General features: G+C 40.6%; 1 protein-coding gene across 1 annotated transcript in view; it reads right to left on the reverse strand.

Moving 5' to 3' along the window:
* Nucleotides 1–12,322: 12,322 nt before the first annotated feature.
* The window catches only part of LOC126291428 (collagen alpha-1(I) chain-like), a 63,857-nt gene continuing 51,288 nt past the window's right edge, over nt 12,323–24,891 (reverse strand). Inside the window, exons 4-6 of the mRNA XM_049984944.1 lie at nt 20,507–20,608; nt 13,607–13,792; nt 12,323–12,457 (exon numbers count right to left, since the gene is read on the reverse strand). Of these exons, the coding sequence (XP_049840901.1) occupies nt 12,323–12,457; nt 13,607–13,792; nt 20,507–20,608 (423 nt within the window). The remainder of the gene's footprint in view (nt 12,458–13,606; nt 13,793–20,506; nt 20,609–24,891) is intronic.

Consider the following 24,891-nt stretch of genomic DNA (forward strand, 5'->3'; position numbering starts at 1 on the left):
TAATATTCACAATCACTAATTAAACAGTTCATCAGAGTTCATCAGCAGTAATTAAACAATTCCAAATGGCACCCATCAATGTTGATATGTGTAAGCACGAACAACAGTTTGAATGCACACACAATTGCTTTTACAAAATTATCGTCAATGCTCTTACACTAAACATACAAATTATAATAAACACAAGTGGTATCAGATAATTGTCATATTAACTATTACAAATACACAAGTATCAGTAAACCTATAATATTTATGGGTATCAGTGCAGGCCACAACAAACAAGTAAAATAATCTTTGGGAGATAGGTCGGTACCAATTATTTGGGATTAGGAAAGGAAAACACACAAAACACACTCACTCATCTTTCATTCACATTTAAGTACTACTGTGTAATTGAATGGTGTTAACTGTGTAAATGCAATTCTGTCAAAATTTGATGCTCAATATGTGTATCAGGTAGTAGTGGTACAGTGTATAAAAGTCAATAATAGTTAGTCAACGTCATAGTCATCATGTCAAGACCAAATCAAAATGTACTGTTGCTGAATAATTGTCAGTGTGCCAAGATATGCAAATACTTCCTCTCTCCAAAAATACATCGATACATATAAACCTTATCACCAATATCATTTACCTTACCTCTTAACCACCAGAACTCCAATAATCATCAACTTCACACAATCTCAATACCTCAAAATACCTCTTCAATACGTCGATACATATACCAAATCATTTCACTTCCATAGCAACTCTTTCCTCTAGTCAGTCTCCTCGAACAAGTACAGATAAAATCCTAGTGCAAACTTCAATTCATCATCCCATACAATCCGAAGACACAATGTCCACACACAACCTCTATGTAATCCATCTGATCCAAACCTTCTACTCATTATGAATTATAAAATACATTTTGGTTACCTTGTCCATCACTAAATAAAAGAAATGCATATATGACCTCTAACAGCCTTTAGTTTGAATAACTTTCAGTAAGTAAGTACGAGTACGGAGTGTGAATGATCGTAATAATTCACAGTGTGAACACCACTTCAAGAATCATGGCACAACAGAAGCAAACATGTGGAGTATTTCTTGTGTCAAGTGTCACTTGCTATTTCAATTGCTCACGAAGAATGCACTGTAATAACTGGCAATGGTCCAAACCTAGTGTTGGTATGTCATATCGTTAGCTTCCTTCCTATTAGCATAAATTTATACAGCTTCCATAAAACCTCCAGCTCATGTGACTTCAATGAAGTTCCTTGTACCAACGTCGTTCGTAGAATTATGGCAGTTCATTTTCTTATCTTAAAATATAAGGCACTGAGCGTAAGCAAAACATGCAATAACAAATGGATGTAGCACAATCCCTACAAAGAGGCTCTGCCAAGCGAACAATCTATAATTAATACCATAGTGTGACCTAAACTCCATGTTCGTACACAGTATATCAGCATTTCTATATACCAAATTAAAGACTAGTTATGACAACAAAACAGAAATGTGTAAATATGCAATACATACGCAATGCAGCAAATATATATCTTACATAATAAACAGGTCATTAGCATCACACCAGCATAAGCAAATAAATGTTCATATGTAATCTTAATAAGTAAACATGAAGGCGCAAGCAGATAAATCACAAAGTATGACTTACATACATAACCATATCAGCACGACTAATCAGGTGACAATTATAATTTAAATAAATAAGCACAGAAGGCAAATAATAAAAAATATGACATCAGTGAAAAGGCATAGCAGCCAAGCGATGCATAATATACATAAGTAACAACCCTGTTCATTAATCAATCATTGTCAATATCAGTTAACACGAAGTATGAATCACGTAATCGCGAGCAGCAAATTGCGTCTAAAGTACGTACCTAAGAGGAAATATGTTACCTGAAAAATAAACTCAATTAATAGTTACCTTTTAGTTTAATACTTTCTTCTTCGAAATTACATTCTTCCTGAAATTTTCTCGATCGCAAGTCCTCTTAACGTCGGACACACACAGAATATACCTGAAGTTCTTAAATATTTTATACAACAGTATCCTGAAAAATACTGAACGTTAATAACATAATTCATCAAGTCACTATAGCTTGAAACTGAATTTATTCGGAGAAATTAGACTGTGTATTTGTTTACGGCTGTCAGTGCATTCGCACTGAGCGCTCGATCAGCTGTAGGTACGCGTGACGTAGAAAGTAATTGTTTGCGGTCAACGACTGCCTTGTGCTGCGCGCAGACTTGACTGTTGCTTTGAGTATGTGCCGTCGCCAGAACACGGCGCGGTATCCTTGTATTCTCTGCGTGTTTACGTATAACTGTTAGTTTCTCAAAACTGTTCCACAAAAATTTTAACGTTCGATATATGATGTATTCCCTTAGAGCGCCGAGATTTAAGAGTTTCTACTTCGTCAGTGTTATCATGAATAATTTTGCGAACCCTATATGGACCGTTATAAAGCAGAAAAATCTGCGACACAAGCCTTTTCCTTTGTGAGACAAACGGTGAGACTTAATTAACGCCTTTTGACCAAATGACAAGGTTTTTAAACGACCAGGACGTTTAGCTGATTTCTCTCTTCTAGAAGCTGCAGATGCAATATTTTGTAGAGCGAGATTGACAACTTCAGAATGCCGCAGTTTCCGTGAAGGCGGAAAAGGAACGATTTCAGAAATGCGATTTGTCGGTGCTTTATTTTTTAATATCAGTATAAGCGGTAAAGAAGTTGAATCATTAGGGAGTTCATTCAGAATGTTTTGAAAAATATGAAGATACTGATCCCACGTTCTGTGATTCTGATGACAATAAAGTCGACACAATTTATTGATTTCCTTCATCCACCTCTCCGAAGCATTAGATTGAGGGTGAAAAAGTGAAATGAAAATTGGTTTAATCTTACGACGCCGTAGAGTACAAAGCCAAATTTTTGAGCGAAACTATGATCCATTATCTGATATAACCTTATCAACATGATCGACTTCTTTAAGAAAATGTTTGATGAAAGCATTAGCTACTGAACGAGCTATTGCTTTGCGTAAAGGTGAAAAACACACCTATTTTGATGTCAATTCCACTGCTACCAAAATGTACGCAAAACCATTAGTAGAACGAACCACTGGACCCAACAAATCGACTGCAGCCATGTCCTTTAATTTCGCTGGAATGATAGGAAACAACGGTGCTCTGTGAGAAATAGTTGGCGACTTAGACTTTTGACATAATTTGCATTTGGCAAGAACAGATCGAATACGTTTTTCCATATTACTGAAGTAGCAATTTTCTCGTAATTTATGAAAGCATTTTCTGGGACCAAAGTGTGCATAACTGAAATGTGTATACCAAATCAATTTATTAACCCACACATCAGGAATGCAAACTAACCAAACAGAGTTGTCGACCGATTTTCGTTTAAAAAGAATATCATTGCGAACTAAATAATACTGTCTAATCGCTACACTTTCCTTTCTCCTCCACTTCTCCTTAATGTCCTTCCAAACTGGATCCTTGTTTTGCTCCTTAGCGATGTCCTGGAGCGAAGACGAAATAAAATTTTGAAACGCAACACCTTGAATGTACATCAAACAATAATTGTTTTCTTTGCAGTCCTTCTCAGCACTTTGTTTCAAACGCATAGGTGCACGTGATAAAGCATCAGCAATAATATTTGAAGAACCCTTTATGTAAACAATACTAAAATCAAATTCCTATAGATACAGCCCCCATCGTGACAATCTTCCATGTGTTAATTTTGCTGACATATCAAATTCCAGAGCTCGATGATCTGTGTACCGTAGTATGTCTGCCGTACAAAATGATGCGAAATTTTGTGAAAGCCCAAACAACAGCCAAAGCTTCAAGTTCCGTAATCGAATAATTCTTTTCTGATTTAGAGAGAACACGACTTCCAAATGCAATAGTTTTCTGTACTACAACGTCGTTTTCTTCTATCTCTTGAAATAAGTGTGCACCTAGGCCTTTGTATGATGAGTCCGTCGCCAAACAAAAATCTTTAGATAAATCCGGATGTGAAAGAAGTGGAACAGCAACTAAAGCATCACGAAGTTGTCCAAATTCTGATTGAGCTTTCTCATCCCAACACCAATTAGAATTCTTTCCAGAAAGTTCACATAAACGAGGTGTGGCCAAATTGTCCAATCTAACAAAGCGTCTAAGAAAATTACAGGCACCAAGGAAACTACGAACATCACGTTTTGTAGTAGGAACAGCATAATTACGAACAGCGTCTAGTTTCTCTGGATCAGGAAGAATACCTTCTGTAGAAATAATATGACCAAGAAATTTCACCTGGATCGACCAAATTAAAATTTTTCCAAGTTCACTGTAATGCCAACTCTTGCAAAAATATGTAATAATGAATCCAAAATTTTGTTGTGCTCACTCCAAGAACGTTTAGCAATAATAATATCGTCAACATATGAAGTAATATTGTCACGAAGATAAACAGGTAAAATTTCGTTTAAACTGCTAATGAATGCTGCTGAAGATACAGTAAGTACAAGCGGTAATTTCCGAAATCACTTTTGGGTCAAATAGTCATATCCGGTTATTCTTTACCTACTCTCTAGATTGATAGTTGAAGAGTCGTTTTGATAGATACAAAGAATAGTAAAAGGGTAGGCAGCGGTGCAGAAATACCAAAAGGGAAATAGCAACTCTACAGCTCGGGGCCCTGTGCACGTTACGGCACATATTCACTTAGTGTAGCGAATCCGCTGAGGACATAAATAGCCACACATAAATTCCAGTTTGTGACTTAGCGGCCAATTTGGTGGAAGTGCGTACATAAATTGATCTAACCATGAACATGGATGTATGTCATTCTTAGAATTGCGAAAGATCTTAAATTTCCGAATAGTTAAATCGTGTTATGGTCAAGGTTTTCGCCTCGTGGCGACAAAGACCTACCGCGTCTGTCCCATTCCCAATGTCGATTATTGTCAAGTTCGTGCTCTCTTGTTGCTTCTCGTAAATGAAATAAATTATTTTCTTCAAAGCCCTGTGCTATCTGTGATTCTAAATTTCTTCTGCTGTCTTTTCCTACTATTTCACCTTCAATTTGTTTGACTTGCCTTCGTAATGCCTCAACTTCCCTTTTAACGCGTTCATTAAATTTTCCCTAATTTTCAACATGTTTATTTATGTTCTGGTACGCTTCGGTTTCTACAAATGGCAATGGAGATGCATCATCTGAATCTCTGTCCGCATTTAATCTAAGATTTGTCAATTTATCTGAAATTTCCTCAACTCTTTCCGATAAGTCACCTATTTTTTCTTTCTGTTTATTTACGTCTTCCGTAAGTGTCGCGACTCGGGTTTCAGTATTGACACATTTAGTAGTTAACTGTTCACATTGTGGTGTTGGGTTATTTATTCTTTCATTTGGTACAGATTCCTCGATTCTTTCAAATGTTTCTTCCTTATCGTGTGCGCGTTGTAAATTTAACTCTGAATATTTTTGTACTATCACGCGATCTCTTTCTTCCTGTTCTCTATCCTGTTCCTTTTGTCTGATTTCTATTGAAATTAATCTATTATTGTGAGCATTCAAAATCGGTTGTACTTCTTCTCTAATTTCTTTCTTTAATTCATCTTTCATGGTTTTAAAACATGCCCCTGTTCGTGAGTCTACATGTGTTTCCATTGTTTCCATCACGGTTTTAATTGTTCCTATTTGAGAGTCTAACCGTGTTTCCATTGTTCCCATATCAGTTTTAATTTCAGATCGTAACTGTGATCCCACTGTTTTTAATTCAGATCTCAAATCAAATATTGCACTCCATATTAACTGGTTCGAAATTCTATTCACCCCTTAAATTTCCCGTATAACTGACTTCATTCGGCATAGCCGTAAACCTATCTATGTTGGATACTATTTCAGAATCTTCTGTCGTTAATCTCGAATTCTGAAAATTTTTTGATAGTGAAAAATTTTGAACTGGTTCCGTACTATTTTCCCGACTTGTTAAATTGTTTTCTGCTTCATTATTCATCATACTGTTCTCCTGTATTTGCGAGTTTGCCATGTTAACAATTTCGTCATTCTCACTATCCATCATTTTTGCCTTTTTCATCGATCGCGTAATCATTTACAAAACATACAAAACTCGTCACAGTACGAAAATTACACAGAATATAACCCTTTATCACCAACAAACCATTCACATGAAACGCTTCCCGACAAACGCGCGCAACGAACAATTAAAATCTTCATAATTGCACAAAATTGTCAAACCCAATAGAAGACATCAAGAATTAAATTCTGCCAAAATACCATTAAAAGAATGACAAGACAACTATAAATGTTCAATTACCAAATCTACACATGCAATATAGACTACAATTACTAAACTACAATTTCCTACAATAGCACTACTGTCTGCTATTTTTACTATCAATATAATTCCAAGGGACGATCCGAAGCAGCGGTCGCCACGTGTATGGGGGCTTAATTAAATATAAAATGCTAATAATTTTAATTTTCTGTCGCTATTTGTCCGGTTACGCAGTCTCGTAACCGGTTGGCTCAGAATAATATTAGTACGCAATCTGACTGCATAGAATTACAACAAAGAATGAAAGGAAATTTGCATTAACACAATTAATTAATTAAGTCCCCAGCAACTATAAAAGCTACGAAACAACAAAGCACAAATGTAACTGTTCTGTGTGTGGAAGTGTGATTCAACATACACATCTGGCACGGTTCTTCCTCAATACGATAAGATGCTTTAAACGCCATTTACAATGAAGTAATTAAAAAAAAAACAGAAATACTATGATTGCACATAGAAACCAGAATTACACTCTAATACATGAACACGAGCCAGATGCTTTGTTGATTGAACCTGTGACCAAGAGCTATTGTTATATAGAACATTAAAAATAAAAAAAAATTTCTTTACCTTCATATATATTGACAAAAAATACACTTCGATCATTACAACATCCCCAATCGAATAACATATGGTGTCTTGCCCAACAGAACAACCAGTACTCTATCGACGTCTCAACAATCACAGATCACGCCTACCTCAGAACTACTACTACTCTCTCCAACTTCTCAACTGCCAGTGGAGGCGGCTGAATAATACTCTTTGGCGCTGTCACTCAGTGCAGCCACCTTTCACAGTGCCCGCAGGATCGCAGACAATTCTGCATCGAAGGCAGTGAACGCTTGAGGCTGTCGGACCTTGAGGACACGATTCGTAAAAAAATCACAGCAACCAATGTAATCCCCCTGTTTCGATCCATCCGTAAAAACACTTACATAGTCGTGGTGCCTCTATATATATGTTGTTGTTGTGGTCTTCAGTCCTGAGACTGGTTTGATGCAGCTCTCCAAGCTACTCTATCTTGTGCAAGCTCCTTCATCTTCCAGTACCTACTGCAACCTACATCCTTCTGAATCTGCTTAGTGTAGTCATCTCTTGGTCTCCCTCTACGATTTTTACCCTCCACGCTGCCCTCCATTACTAAATTGATGATCCCTTGATGCCTCAGAACATGTCCTACCAACCGATGCTTTCTTCTGGTCAGGTTGTGCCACAAACTTCTCTTCTCCCCAATCCTATTCAATACTTCCTCATTAATTATGTGATCCACCCATCTAATCTTCAGCATTCTTCTGTAGCACCACATTTCGAAAGCTACTATTCTCTTCTTGTCCAAACTATTTATCGTCCACATTTCACTTCCATACATGGCTGCACCCCGTATAAATATTTACAGAAATGACTTCCTGACACTTAAATCTATACTCGATGGTAACAAATTTCTCTTCTTCAGAAACGCTTTTCCTTGCCATTGCTAGTCTACATTTGATATCCTCTCTACTTCGACCATCATCAGATATTTTGCTCCCCAAATAGCAATACTACTTTAAGTGTCTCATCTGCTAATCTAGTTCCCTCAGCATCACCCGACTTAATTCGACTACATTCCATTATCCTCGTTTTGCTTTTGTTGGCGTTCATCTTATATCCTCCTTTCAAGACACTATCCATTCCGTTCAACTGCTCTTTCAAGTCATTTGCTGTCTCTGACAGAATTACGATGTCGTCGGCGAACTTCAAAGTTTTTATTTCTTCTCCATGGATTTTAATACCTACTCCGAAATTTTCTTTTGTTTCCTTTACTGCTTGCTCAATATACAGATTGAATAACATCGGGGAGAGGCTACAACCCTGTCTCACTCCCTTCCCAACCACTGCTTCCCTTTCGTGTCCCTCGACTCTTATGACTGTCATCTCGTTTCTGTACAAAAAGTCTACAAATGCTAGAAACGTAGGTTTGCCCTTCCTTAATCTAGCTTCTATGGTAAGTCGTAGGGTCAGTATTGCCTCAAGTGTTACAACATTTCTACAGAATCCAAACTGATCTTCCCCGAGGTCGGCTTCTACTAGTTTTTCCATTCGTCTGTAAAGAATTCGCGTTAGTGTTTTGCACCTGTGACTTATTAAACTGATAGTTCGGTGATTTTCACATCTGACAACACCTGCTTTCTTTGGGATTGTAATTATTATATTCTCCTTGAAGTCTGAGGGTATTTCGCATGTCTCATACATCTTCCACACCAGATGGTAGAGTTTTGTCAGCACTGGCTCTCCCAAGGCCGTCAGTAGTTCCAATGGAATGTTGTCTACTCCCGGGGTCTTGTTTCGACTCAGGTCTTTCAGTGCTCTGTCAAACTCTTCCTGCAATATCGTATCTCCCATTTCATCTTCATCTACATTCTCTTCCATTTCCATAATATTGTACTCAAGTACATCGCCCTTGTATGGACCCTCTATATACTCCTTCCACCTTTCTGCTTTCCCTTCTTTGCTTAGTACTGGGTTTCCATCTGGGCTCTCGATGTTCATACAAGTGGTTCTCTTATCTCCAAAGGTCTCTTTAATATTCCTGTAGGCAGTATCTACCTTACCCCTAGTGAGATAAGCCTCTACAATCTTAGATTTGTCCTCTAGCCATCGCTGCTTAGCCAGTTTGCACTTCCTGTCGATCTCATTTTTGAGACGTCTGTATTCCTTTTTGCCTGCTTCATTTACTGCATTTTTATATTTTCTCCTTTCATCAATTAAATCAATATTTCTTCTGTTACCCAAGGATTTCTACTAGCCCTCGTCTTTTTACCTACTTGATCCTCTGCTGCCTTCACTACTTCATCCCTCAAAGCTACCCATTCTTCTTCCACTGTATTTCTTTCCCACATTCCTGTCAATTGCTCACTTATGCTCCCCCTGAAACTCTGTACAACCCCTGGTTTAGTTTATCCAGGTCCCATCTCCTTAAAATCCCACCTTTTTGCAGTTTCTTTAGTTTTAATCTACAGGTCATAACCAATAGATTGTGATCAGAGTCCACATCTGCCTCTGGAAACGTCTTACAATTTAAAACCTGGTTCCTAAATCTCTGTCTTACCATTATATAATCTATCTGAAACCTGTCAGTATCTCCAGGCTTCTTCCATGTATACAACCTTCCTTTATGATTCGTCAACCAAGTGTTAGCTATGATTAAGTTGTGCTCTGTGCAAAATTCTACCAGGCGGTTTCCTCTTTCATTTCTTTGCCCCAATCCACATTCACCTACTACGTTTCCTTCTCTCCCTTTTCCTACTACCGAATTCCAGTCACCCGTGACTATTAAATTTTCGTCACCCTTGACTATCTGAATAATTTCTTTTATTTGATCATACATTCCTTCAATTTCTTCGTCATCTGCAGAGCTAGTTGGCATATAAACTTGTACTACTGTAGTAGGCATGGGCTTCGTGTCTATCTTGGCCACAATAATGCGTTCACTATGCTGTTTGTAGTAGCTTACCCGCATTACTATTTTCCTATTCATTATTAAACTTACTCCTGCATTATGCCTATTTGATTTTGTGTTTATAACCCTGTAGTCACTTGACCAAAAGTCTTGTTCCTCCTGCCACCAAACTTCACTAATTCCCACTATATCTAACTTTAACCTATCCATTTCCCTTTTTAAATTTTCTAACCTACCTGCCCGATTGAGGGATTTGACATTCCACGCTCCGAATCGTAGAACGCCAGTTTTCTTTCTCCTGATAACGACATCCTCTTGAGTAGTCCCCGCCCGGAGATCAGAATGGGGGACTATTTTACCTCCGGAATATTTTACCCAAGAGTTTCCCCTTGCTTTCAGCCGTTCGCAGTACCAGCAGAGCAAGGGCGTTTTGGTTAATGTTAAATGCCAGATCAGTCAATCATCCAGACTGTTGCCCCTGCATATATATATGAGCATGATAGTGCGATGTTTTCTATAAGAACACTTGTCTCAGTGAATTTTACTTCATGATCGCCCACTTGGTAAAGATGTTCCGCTACGGCGGATTTATCTCCATGTCCCAGACAGCAATTTCTTTTTTATTCAACCAGACAGATGTTAACACTTCTTTTTGTGGTACCAATATAAACCAGTCGATAACTACAAGGAATTTTATACACATCTGGTGCAGCCAAAGGATGTCATATGTACTTCGCCTATCCTAAACATTCTTGTATTTTCCTGGTGGGTCAAGTATCATCGAGATAGCGGTACCACCTGGCTGGTCTTCTACTGACAGTCCGCAACACCCATTGTTGAAAGTTCTCCATAAACCAATTGGCCACAGTCGGACGAAGAGGGCTGCCCTTAGCCACCTCGTAAATCTGTTCATAAAAATCATTATTGTACTGAAAATAGGTCATGGTGGGGCGGTATTTGAATAACTCCACAATACCTGTTGGAGAAAATAAAGCCTATACATAATTTGAATCAATTCTCTGAGATGACAACAATAATATAATAATGAAAGGTATATATGGTAGAAATTGCCTCACAGTTTCATTATGCTTACAGAATTAACTACGCGAGAAAACTGTAGCCACTGTGTTGTTGTGTTTTAACACGGTACATATTTTTCCGTGTACACTAGCGAATGTGGCGAAATTTTAACTACACTGAAGCACCAAATAAACTCGTATAGCCATGCCTATTCAAATAGAAATAAACAGCCAGAATGCTATACAGCGTGTAAATTTTAAGTTGACAAAACAGAATAACTCGAAAAATAAGCTTCACACGAAAAAATGTGTAGAATCCAAAGCTGATTATTTTCGAGGGGGACATCTGCTGGTGCTAAAATTAGCCCGCCACCCAAGCCCCCTGGGGCTCATTGCAGAATGAGATTCTACATAAAACAGTCATAATACGTTGCTTTTCTGTATACTCTTAAACATTTATTTTGATACTTGGTAGTTGGTGCTGTAATTCAAGAAAATCCATGTTGTCATTTTTGCGTGGATAATAAACAATTCTTAATTAGCTACTTCGTAAATTTTGATTCGCTATATGTGGGTCAACAATTGTAAAACTATAATTCCTCTCTCTCAAACCCCACCCTATGGGGAGAGAGGGAGAGTTTTAGTTTTAGCGAATCAAAATTTACAAAGTAAATAAATATTTTTTATCCATCCGTAACCATTTAACGCAAAAATGAGAACATGGATGTTCTTGAATTACTGCGCCAACTGCCTAGAAGCAAAACAATTGTTTAAGACAAAATGTACGAAGTTGTTTATGTAGAATCTGACTCTGCAATAAAAAATGGGGGTTTCCATTTGAAATTTTAAAGTTAACTGGGGACTGGGGTGGGGGGTGGGGGGGCTAATTTTAGCACCAGCAGATGTCCCTCTCGAAAATAATCAACTTTGGATTCTACATATTTTTTCGTGTGAAGCTTATTTTTCGAGTTATTCTGGTCTGTCAACTTAAAATTTACACCCTGTATAAGAGCAAGTGTCTCGTGCAGTTGTTAGATCGATGTTGTAGTCGGCGCACGAGCGATGTGACACAGCATCTCCGGGGTAGCGATGAAGTGGGGATTTTACTCGATTGTCGTTACGTTATCTCGGACCATTACACGCGATGATAGATACAAAAATAAGAAAAATAAACATCCAGTTTCGAGAAGCGACCACTGTGAGATAGAGGTTCGCAATTACTCTGTGACTGTTACGCGCAGAAGACTTCTACGCAAGCTTGCAATACTTTTTCCGCGTCTCCAAAGTGTATCAAAAACATTGCGTGAGATATGTGATGCTATCATCGAGGCTCTCAAGAAATATATAAAGCTAAGGGCAGTAAAGTATTGGAACCATAAAACTGCATAGCATTCAAATTTTTATTGGAGGCTTTTATACAAATTACTCAGACACGCATCCAGATATGTCTAGAAGGATTTTAGATGAAAACGTTGTGTTGTCATTGATTTGGGGCTCATAGTTCGTTGCAGAAACATGAGGAACGACTTTTACTGGTGCGCGCGCCATCTCCCGTGTAATTTTCGACGACGTAATTGTACGAATGTTTTCCCATATCAGCATAAAAAATTGCGTCATTAATCGCATGATTCTATCTGATTTCCGAAGTTTAGATTCTCGAGCGATTTAGCAAAAGCAAAAGCTTACGAGACAGTCCCTAGATCTAAGCTGTGGGAAGCTATGAAAGATATAGGTATGTATGATCACCTTTTACAAATTATTATTGAAATGTACTGAGATAATGTGGTACAGGTTAAACGAGGTCAAAGATGTCAGTTAATGTCACTAAAGGTTTGTGAGAAGGTTGCAGTATGTCACCCATTTTGTTCAATTTATGTGTAAAAGTGGTTCCACGAAATTGAAAGAACAGCTGCAGACGAATGGGAATCACTGTCAACGATGTACAGATATTTTCATTAACTTCTGCCGACGATCAAGCTACTATAGCACAATATTATTATGACCTTGTTCATGATGCGACGATTATATCAAGAATACAACAGTTGGCGACTACAAATGAGTGTAACAAAAACGAAGTATCTGGTGGTGAATTGTGATGCTAAATTTGAAGTACACATCAATGACAAAGCAGTTACGAGAGAGGTAGAAAAAATTTAAATATCTCAGGGCACATATTGATAAAAATGGTTTGGGCCATACAGAAGGAAAATATAGAATACAGCAAAGCAGAAAAGCGTAAGCGTGTATGAATTCGTTTTGGTGCGATAAGAATATTTCCAACAGCAATAAGAAAAGAGTAGGTAAGATAATGGCTGAATCAGTGTTATGTTACGGATCAGAACTATGGATCTTAAATACGGATCTCAAAAGAAGACTAATAGCTGTGGAAATGGATTATTTTGCGTAAGAATGCCAGAATATCAAGAATCGAAGGAAAATCTAATGATGAAGTAAGAGCTAGAATGAAGGCAAATGACACAGTAATAGATAGAATTGAAAGAAAATCATTAAAATGGTACGGACATATGATATGAATGCCAGATCATTGGTGGCCAAAGAAGGTATATGAATGGAAACCACGCGGCAGACGTAAGCGCGGAAAACCACGACTTTCTTGGATAGACCACATAAATGGAGTAACGAAACATCGGAGCATCGACAAGGAAGATGTGCTGGATAAAGAGGCTTGGCGGGGGATAACAGCAATACAACAAGATGTTGTTATTAATTAATCTTTGTACTGGTTAAGCCTGTAATAATAAAAAATCGCATGGCTTGCTTGTGCTGAGGTATGTGAATCGTATTTCCTCAGCTCATTGGCAATATGTTGACCACATGAAAGTAGCGCAATATGTTGGCCACATGAAAGTAGCGGCCTCTGGGCACTGTTCCACTCGATTTCAAGATCTGGAATGCTTTCTCCAGCATTGTCTGATTTTGTTTTGTGGATGCAGCGCAGACTGACCTGTGAGAGTTGAGTATCCTTTTTGGTGGAGGTGCTTCTGATGATAGGAGTGGTTACTCTTTCACTAGCTGTACGTTTATTCTGCTCCCCCTAATACACTATGTGATCAAAAGTATCCGGACTCTGTCAAAAACATACGTTTTTCATATTAGGTGCATTGTGGTGCTACATATTGCCAGGTACTCCATATCAGTAGTCATTTGACATCGTGAGAGAGCAGAATAGGACGCTCCGCGAAGCTCACGGACTACGAACGTGGTCAGGTGATTGGGTGCCGCTTGTGTCATACGCCTGTACGCGAGATTTCCACACTCCTAAACGTCCCTAGGTCCACAGTTACCGATGTGATACTGAAGTGGAAACGTGGAGGAACACGTACAGCACAAAAGAGTACAGGCCGACCTCGTCTGTTGATTGACAGAGACCTCAGACAGTTGAAGTGGATCGTAATGTGTAATAGGCAGGCAACTATCCAGACCATCACACAGGAATTCCCAACTGCATCAGGATCCATTGCAAGTACTATGACAGATAGGCGGGAGGTAAGAAAACTTGGATTTCATGGTCGAGCGGCTGATCAGAAGCCACACTTCACGCCGGTAAATGCCAAACGACGCCTCGCTTGGTGTAAGGAGAGTGAACATTGGACGACTGAACAATGGAAAGTTTGTGTTGAGTGACTACTCACGGTACACAATGTGCCGATCTGATGGCAGGGTGTGGGTATGGCGAATTCCCAGTGAACGTCATCTTCCAGCGTGTGTAGTGCCAACAATAAAATTCGGAGGCGGTGGTATTTTGGTGTGGTCGTGGTTTTCATGGAGCGGGCTTCCAGCCCTTGTTGTTTTACGTGCCACTATCACAGCACAAGCGTATATTGATGTTTTAAGCACCTTCTTGCTTCCCACTGTTGAAGAGCAATTCGGGGATGATGACTGCATATTTCAACACGATCGAGCACATGTTCATAATGCACGGCCTGTGGCGGAGTGATTACACGACCGTAACATCCCTGTAATGAACTGGCCTGCACAGAGTCCTGACCTGAATCCTATAAAACAACACCTTTGGGATGTTTCTAGAATGAAATGAAACTTCCTGGCAGATGAAAACTGTGTGCCGGACCGAGACTCAAACTCGTGACCTTTGCCTTTCGCGGGCAAGTGCTCTAGCAAATGAGCTGCCCAAGCACGACTCACGACCCGTCCTCACAGCTTTAATTCCGACAGTACCTCGTCGCCTACCTTCCAATATTCACAGAAGCTAGAAACATCCCCCAGGCTGTGGCTAAGCCATGTCTCCACAATTTCCTTTCTTCCAGGAGTGCTAGTTTTGCAAGGTTCGCAGGAGTGCTTCTGTGAATTTTGGAAGGTAGGAGACGAGGTAATGGCAGAATTAAAACTGTGAGGACGGGTCGTGAGTCGTGCTTGGGTAGCTCAGATGGTAGATCACTTGCCCGCGAAAGGCAAAGGTCCCGAGCTCGAGTCTCAGTCTGGCACACAGCTTTAATCTGCCAGCAAGTTTCACCTTTGGGATGTTGGGGAACGCTGACTTCGTGCCAGGCCTCACCGACCGCCATCGATACCTCTCCTCACTACAGACAGCACTCTGCGAAGAATGGGCTGCCATTCCCCAAGAAACCTTCCAAACGCCTGATTGGACGTATGCCTGCGAGAGTGGAAGTTGTCATGAAGCTAAGAGCGGGCCAACACCATATTGAATTCCAGAATTACCGATGGAGCCCGTCACACGAACTTGTAAGTCATTTTCAGCTAGGTGTCCGCATACTTTTGATCACTTAGTGTATCAACTTTGCCCAATGCTTGACGTTTCACAGTACTGAAAAGGAAAACTTGCATCCTAATTACGTTGTTTTTTTACAGATTCCAATTTCAGAATAAGAATGGGTAAGCATTGCACAACAATTTGAGAGAAAGTGGGATCTTTCACATAGTATAGGTGGTACGGATAGAAAACCCATCATGTTACAAGCACCCATGAAGTCAGGCACAGAATAGTGTGACTACAAGTATTTTTCAGCATTGTCTTATTCGCTCTAGTGGATGCGGGCTGATATGGCCGAACAACAGGAATTAACAGATTTTGAAGGCGAATAGTGGTTTGAGCTAGACACGTGGGACATTCTGTTTCGGAAATCGTTAGGGAATTCAATATTCCGAGATCATGTCAAGCGTGTGCCAAGAATACCGAATTTTAGGCATTACCTCTCACCACGTACAATACAGTGACCGACGGTCTACAGTTAACTATCGAGAGCAGCGGCGTTTAGGCATTGCTGTCAGTGCTAACAGACAAGCAGTACTGCAGAAAGCAATGTGACTAGTACGACGTACGTATCCGTTAGGAGAGTGAGGCGAAATTTGGAGTTAATGGGCTGTGGCAGCAGACTACCGACGGGAGAGCATTTGCTAACAGTCGACACATTACCTGCAGCGCCTCTCCTGGCTTCGTGACCGAATCAGTTGGACCCTATATGACTGCAAACCCGCGGCCTGATCAGATTGGTCCCAATTTCAGTTGGTAAGGACTGATAGCAGGTTTAGAGTGTGGCGCAGACCACACGAAGCCACGAATCCAAGTTGTGAACAAGGCACTGTGCAAGATAGCGGTGGCCCCATAATGACGTGGGACGTGTTTACATGGAATGGACTTGGTCCTGTAGTCAGGCTGAACTGGACTGGAAAGGGTTATGTTCGGCTACTTTGAGACCACTTGCATCCATTCGCGTCAAACGCTGCTGAAGAAAAAGAGGCTGAATTCATGCTCATTGAAATAAATATACAAAGTAGGAAATTCATGACTGGCGTCGTGTACAAGCCGCTAAAAATAAGCTCAATGAGTTCCTTTCAGTCGGAATTACATTCACTTCAGTGTCAATACGAACATGTCATCGTAATGGGTGACTTGAACATAGACCTGCTAAGAGACACTCCCTCCGCAATAAACCTAAGAAGACTGTTTAGTTGCAGTAGCATGAACATTCTTCCATTACAACCTACACACCATACGGCGCACAGTCATACTCTTATAAACGTAATCGCAACGAAACAGACTGAAAAAGTAAGAGATGTTGGTCAAACATCGGCCACTGGCCTCTCAGCACATGATGTAATACTCCTGGCCTACTCTGTGCAGCCCCCAAGGATCAAATCGCTTTACACAACTTGTGGGAACATGAAACGTATTGACCTTGACGCTCTAACAGCCGATTGCTCAGAAATCTCATGGCATCAAATAATCAGAGAACCTACAATCAACGGCAAAATTAATGAACTTGGTGATAGACTTACTGCCCTCTACGACAAACATGCACCTGTGCGCACAATCCGTGTAAGAAAATCTCCTGCTCCATGGCTGACAGCTGAATTACGTCAAATGATGAGTAATAGGGATGCTGCCCACAGGCGTTTCAAGGCAGATCCGAAGCCCGAGCGTCTAGAAGAATATAGAAAGCTACGGAACAGAGTGAAACAATGCATTCGCAGTGCTAAAATCAGGCACGCTCTCCCCCTTGTATGCAGCGATCTGACGCCCACGACTCTGTGGAAGAATCTCCGTAGCTTGGGGGTCGGAAAGGCAAAATCGGAAACTACTTTTCATGTGTCAGCTAACGAATTAAATGAATCCTTCTCTGCACCTCTGAATACCAGCACGGCTGATAATTACCGTCCACAAGAATCCCCAAACAGGATAACTAACAACGATACCTTCCATCTGAAACATGTAACAACAAATACGGCAAGAAAAGCAATAATGAGAATCTCTTCTGATGCAATAGGCAACGACAGTATCGCTATAACCATGATTAAGAATGTTGCCGGTATCTTAGTACCTGTCTTAGCAACATTCGTGAACGGAATATAACCCTACTGCACGGAAAAGAAGCATAATTCGATCCATCCCTAAGATCGAAAACCCGCAACTGCATAGTGATTACCGACCAATTAGCATACTGCCTGCTGTTTCCAAAGCACTTGAATATATGGTTCATGACCAAATCAGTGACCACTTGCATGAATTCAGCCTATATGACAAATTTCAATCCGGTTTCCGTAAACATCACAGCACAAACACTGCTCTAATTAAAGTAACTGATGACCTGAAATATGCCATCGACAATCGAAAGGCAACAATATTGACGCTACTGGACTTCAGCAAAGCTTTTGACACTGTTAACTTTGACATATTGCTCAGGAAAATGCAACAGCTTAATTTCTCTGATAGTGCAATGAGATGGTTTGAAAGCTATTTAAAAGACAGACAGCAATGTGTTGTCTGCGTAAATGAAAAATCTTCTTGGAAACATGTTTGCTCGGGAGTGCCACAAGGATCAGTCTTAGGACCACTGTTGTTTTCTTTATATGTCAACGATGTTTCGTCGGTTTTGTCCTCCTGTAAATATCATTTCTACGCCGACGACCTCCAGCTCTACCTAAGCGTCAGACCTGAAGATGTAAACACTGCAATCGCTCTGCTGAATGGTGACCTGTCTTCAGTAGTGACACAGGCGAAAAACCTGGGGCTTAAACTAAATGCAAAAAAGACGCAAGTAATCTTAATAGCCCATCAGAAATTAATAAGTTCAGATTTCCGCGAACGGCTACTTCCTATTCTGCTCGACGGTATTCCAATACCATATCAGAAAACAGTGAGGAACTTGGGTGTAACTTTGGATGAGCATCTCAACTGGGCGGAGAATACAGTCGCAGTGTGCCGAAAGACGTCTGCTTGTCTCTATGCTCTCAAAAAGTTTCGGAACATATTTCCACAGGACCTGAAACGCCAGCTCGTGCAAGCACTCGTTCTGCCGAACCTCCACTATTGTGATGTGATTCAACAAGGCATGAGTAGTGAAAACAAAAGACGGCTAGAGCTAACCATGAATGCCTGTGTGCGTTACACCTGCAACATTCGCCGATATGATCATGTTAGTGCTTCATACTCCGAGCTAGGGTGGCTGCGGCCGGACAAACTGCGTGACTACCACACTCTGTCTACTTCACCGACTCCTCGTCGCGCAAGCACCCCAGTACCTTGCTTCAGAGATTAAAAACCTGTCATGCCATCATAATCGTAACACGAGGTCACTCTTATCTGGTATCCTAACTGTGCCCACTCACAAAACAAAAACTTTTGCAAACTCCTCCTCAGTTGCCGCTGTCCGCCTCTGGAACAAACTGCCCCTTACCTTGAGGAAAATTCAATCTACTTCTGCTTTTAAGAAGAAGTTGAAGCATTTCCTGCTATCATCCTCATAAAGTTCTCCACAAAATTAATGTACAAGGCCAATCCTCTCATCTGTCAAATAGCAAAGCTAGCGTCTCCTATCTTGCTCCTGAGATGCCTTCCTCTTCATCTATCTCTATTAGCCACGAAATCTACTTTTCCTTTATATTTCCTTAATTATGTTTCATCATGTCTCTCTATTCTTCTCCTCCCTTCACCATGAGTCTCCCTCATACTCCCTGCTGCTAGCACCCTTATCTAAAATTTGTCTCTTCAATAATATCTAATTATAACGGTACTTATGATCTACGAATATAAACTCTATATGTATGTATTTTTCCAGATGTACCTTTCTAATTGTTTATTTCACTTTTTGTACTAGATGTAGTTTAACATGCCTACTAAAACATATGAATGTAAAATAAATAGAATGCCTGGTTAGATGTAAGAGAGGGCCTGATGGCCCTAATCTTGCCAGGTTAAATAAATAAATAAATAAATACTTCATGTTCACAAACAATGATGGGATTTATACGGACGAAAATGCACTGGGCCACAGTTGTTAGCGATTGGTTCGAAAAACATTCTGGACAGTTCCAGTGAGTGATTTGGTCACTCAAATCGCCCGATATGAATGCCATTTAACATTTATGGGACGCAATCGAAAGGTCTGTTCGTGCACAAAATCTCGCAGCGGCAAGACTTTGGCAATTGGTCCTTATTTCCAACGACTTGTCTCCAAGCCATATCGACCCGCCGCATTGCGCCACTAAGTAGGAGGTCTAACACAATGGCGGGATATATCCCCTAACCTTTGGCGCCTCATTGTACAAAAGACTACAAGAAAAATCGCTGGACATTCTTTCCCCGCCTGTGCCCCGAGTACCATATGCAACTAAGGCACCTTACTTCATCTTGGCTGACATAGCATTGGCATTAGACGAATGCAACTGGAAACCCTGATAAAGGGTCTGTGGAAAGAGTGCTCAGTTATAGAGAGTCAAGAAGCACGTAGAGTGGTGGAAGTTGCTTTTGGTGTTCTGAGTTCGGTGTTTTGGGTCTTAAGAATTATTACTGAAACCAGAAAAAAACAAAAAAGATTGTCATGGGTACTTTATACTAATATAGCCTTTTTGAGAAAGCAACCTACATCACGTGCACTTTAGATCTCAGTAGGTAGTCTCTATATGGAAATCAATGGATTAATAATTCCTCGCCGATAGGGAAATAGGTTTGTTACTCGAGCCACTGACAATGCGAACTACTGCGTGTAGAGCAGGCAACAATGCTAAGAAAATGTGTTTGCATCTCGCAAGACGCTTTGTTACAAACTGTACAATTCCTTAGGAATATAATTATTAACCCATTATTATCACAAAATCTTTGTAATCTACATTCTCATTCCTTTTCCTTCCGTTAATCGTACTAGGATTACAAATTGGAAATACGGTAATGCAAGATACGTACTACTGGCAATGTGTCCTCAGTTTCATTGGGATTATTTTTGTCTGCCATAAACGCGAACTCGTCGAAAACCAAAGCACTTGGTGACATAACCAATTTCTGTGGCTGTAAATAAACAACAAACTCTTAAATTTGTATGCCCATAGTGCCTGTAGTTGGTGGTATAAATACATTATTCAACATGTACACATATGCTCCGCAAGCCACCATATGGGCCGTGGCGGAGGGTGCACTGTACCACTACTACTCGTTTCGTTTCCTGTTCCACTCGCACACAAAACGAGGGTAAAACGACTGTCTTTATGACTCCGTACGAGACCTAATTTCTCCTATCGTTTCTTGATGGTCCTTCCGTGCGCAGTACAATAGTTAGGAAGTCAGCTTCGATACCGGTTCTCTAGATTTTCTCAATAGTGTTTCTCAACGTCTCCTTCCCTCTATGGATTCCAATTTGTGGTCCCGAAGCATCTCCATAACACTTACCTGTTGTTCGGAGCTACCGGTAACAATGGAATGTTACCTTCCCCCGGGGCTGTGTTTCGACTTAGGTCTTTCAGTACTCTGTCAAACTCTTCACGCAGTATCATATCTCCCATTTCATCTTCACATACATCCACTTCCATTTCCATAATATTGTCCTCAAGTACATCGCCCTTGTATAGATCCCTATATGCGCCTTCCACCTTTCTGCTTTCCCTTCTTTGGTTAGAACTCGGTTTCCATCTGAGCTCTTGATACCCATACAAGTGTTTCTTTAATTTTCCTATAGGCAGTATCTATCTTACCCCTAGTGAGATAAGCCTCTACATCCATACATTTGTCCTCTACCAATCCCCGCTTAGCCATTTTGCACTTCCTACCGATCTCATTTTTGAGACGTTTGTATTCCTTTTTGCCTACTTCATTTACTGCATTTTTATATTTTCTCCTTTCATCAATTAAATTCAATATTTCTTCTATTACCCAAGGATTTCTACTAGCCCTCGTCTTTTTACCTACTTGATTCTCTGCTGCCTTCACTACTTCATCCCTCAGAGCTACCCATTCTTCTTCTACTGTACTTCTTTCCCCCATTCCTGTGAATTGTTCCCTTATGCTCTCCCTGAAACTCTGTACAACCTCTGGTTCTTTCAGTTTATCCAGGTCCCATCTCCTTAAATTCCCACATTTTGCAGTTTCTTCAGTTTTAATCTACAGTTCATAGCCAATAGATTGTGGTCAGAGTCCACATCTGCCCCTGGAAATGTCTTACAATTTAAAACCTGGTTCCTAAATCTCTGTCTTACCATTATATGGTTCAAATGGCTCTGAGCACTATGGGACTCAACTGCCGTGGTTATCAGTCCCCTAGAACTTAGAACTACTTAAACCTAACTAACCTAAGGACATCACACACATCCATGCCCGAGGCAGGATTCGAACCTGCGACCGTAGCAGTCGCACGGTCCCGGACTGCGCGCCTAGAACCGCGAGACCACCGCGGCCGGCCTTACCATTATATAATCTATCTGATACCTTCTATTATCTTCAGGATTCTTCCATGTATACAACCTTCTTTTATGATTCTTCAACCAAGTGTTCGCTATGATTAAGTTGTGCTCTGTGCAAAATTCTACCAGGCGGTTTCCTCTTTCATTTCTTTGCCCCAGTCCACCTTCACCTACTACGTTTCCTTCTCTCCCTTTTCCTACTACCGAATTCCAGTCACCCATGACTATTAAATTTTCGTCACCCTTGACTATCTGAATAATTTCTTTTATCTCATCATACGTTTCTTCAATTTCTTCGTCATCTGCAGAGCTAGTTGGCATATAACCTTGTACTACTGTAGTAGGCGTGGGCTTCGTGTCTATCTTGGCCACAATAATGCGTTCACTATGCTGTTTGTAGTAACTTACCCGCACTCCTATTTTTTTTATTCATTATTAAACCTACTACTGCATTACCCCTATTTGATTTTGTGTTTATAACCCAGTATTCACCTGACCAAAAGTCTTGTTCCTCCTGCCACAGAACGTCACTAATTCCAATTATATCTAACTTTAACCTATCCATTTCCCTTTTTAAATTTTCTGATCTACCTGCTTTCAGCCGCTCGCAGTACCAGCACAGCAAGGCCGTTTTGGTTAATGTTGCAAGGCCAGATCAGGCAGTCATCCAGACTGTTGCCCCTGCAACTACTGAAAAGTCTCCTGCCCCTCTTCAGGAACCACACGTTTGTCTGGCCTCTCAACAGATACCCTTACGTTGTAGTTGCACCTACGGTACGGCCATCTGTATCGCTAAGGCACGCAAGCCTCCCCACCAACGGCAAGGTCAATGGTTCATAGGGAATAATAACAATTATAATAACACATTTTTGAGTTGTACGGGTTTTGCTCCAGTTAAAGTTGCTAACCCTAATTGCCACTATACTTCGAAAGTCACCGGTTCTGGATTCGCTTCGTCGAGCAATACGTGTTAATTACTGTTTCAGACATCTTAAAAACAAACACATATTGGGCTAAACGCTTACAAATCGTAGGTGATTGCCGAAAAAGCAGTAACACTGTACCGAAATTATGCAAATAATTAAATTTTCTGAGCGCTCTTTCTCGTGAAGATCTGTGTTTTGTTGGGATATCCACAAAACACACAAGACTGGCTCAAAACGAAAGCAGATCTCGAGACACGTTGGGACTACCAAAATCTCGTGTCTCTTCGTTTTATCTCTACATTCGGAAAACTTTATGTTTCACAAGCATTCGTCTGCTTAGTAAAGCTTTATCGGTTCCGCAATTTCTTCCTGAGACCATTGTTTCGGTATTTTGCACTGCACAACTATGAGACAACAACTCTAGGAATACGAAGACTGCTCTTATTTGTCAAGCTGCTGTCAGGCATTGTAGGGGAAAGATTTCCACCTGAGATGCCGTTGTCAGGGCCAGAAAATAATAGAAAAGGTGTAATTTACGATTATTGGCCAAAGCCTTGCAGACAAACAAAAATTACGCGAAGCGAAATGTAGTGTGAGGAGGGCTATGCGAGAGGCGTTCAATGAATTCGAAAGTAAAGTTCTATGTACTGACTTGAGAGAAAATCCTAAGAAATGTTGGTCTTATGTCAAAGCGGTAGGTGGATCAAAACAAAATGTCCAGACACTCTGTGACCCAAATGGTACTGAAACAGAGGATGACAGACTAAAGGCCGAAATACTAAATGTCTTTTTCCCAAGCTCCTTTTCACAGAGGACCATTGCACTGTAGTTCCTTCTCTAGATTGTCGCACAGATGACAAAATTGTAGATATCGAAATAGACGACAGAGGGAGAGAAAAACAATTAAAATCGCTCAAAAGAGGAGAGGCCGCTGGACCTGATGGGATACCAGTTCGATTTTACACAGAGTACGTGAAGGAACTTGCCCCCCTTCTTACAGTGGTGTGATGTAGGTCTCTAGACGAGTGTAGCGTTCCAAAGGATTGGAAAAGAGCACAAGTCATCCCCGTTTTCAAGAAGGGAAATCGAACAGATGTGCAGAACTATAGACCTATATCTCTAACGACGATCAGTTGTAGAATTTTGGAACACGTATTACGTTTATAATGACTTTTCTGGAGACTAGAAATCTACTCTCTTGGAATCAGCATGGGTTTCGAAAAAGCCGATCGTGTGAAACCCACCTCGCGCTATTCCTCCACGAGACTCAGAGGGCCATAGGCACGGGTTCCCAGGTAGATGCCGTGTTTCTTGACTTCCGCAAGGCGTTCGATACAGTTCCCCACAGTCGTCTAACGATCAAAGTAAGAGCATGTGGACGATCAGACCAATTGTTTGATTGGATTGAAGAGTTCCTAGATAACAGAACGCAGCATGTCATTCACAATGGTGAGAAGTCTTCCGAAGTGAGAGTGATTTCAGGTGTGCCGCAGGGGAGTGTCGTAGGACCGTTGCTATTCACAGTGTATATAAATGACCTTGCGGGTGACATCGGAAGTTCACCGAGGCTTTTTGCGGATGATGCTGTGGCATATCGAGAGGTTGCAACAATGGAAAATTGTACTGAAATGCAGGAGGATCTGCAGCGAATTGTCGCATGGTGCAGTTAAATCCATAAATTATCTGGGAGTACGCATTAGGAGTGATTTAAAATGGAATGATCATATAAAGTTGATCGTCGGTAAAGCAGATCCCAGAGATTCATTGGAAGAATCCTAAGGAAATACAATCCAAAAACAAAGGAAGTGGGTTACAGTATGCTTGTTCGCCAACTGCTTGAATACTGCTCAGCAGTGTGGGATCCGTACCAGATACGGTTGATAGAAGAGATAGAGAAGATCCAACGGAGAGCAGCGCGCTTCGTTACAGGATCATTTAGTAATCGCGAAAGCGTTACGGAGATGATAGATAA

Source organism: Schistocerca gregaria, chromosome 9 (genome assembly GCF_023897955.1).
Source record: "Schistocerca gregaria isolate iqSchGreg1 chromosome 9, iqSchGreg1.2, whole genome shotgun sequence".
NCBI lineage: Eukaryota > Metazoa > Arthropoda > Insecta > Orthoptera > Acrididae > Schistocerca > Schistocerca gregaria.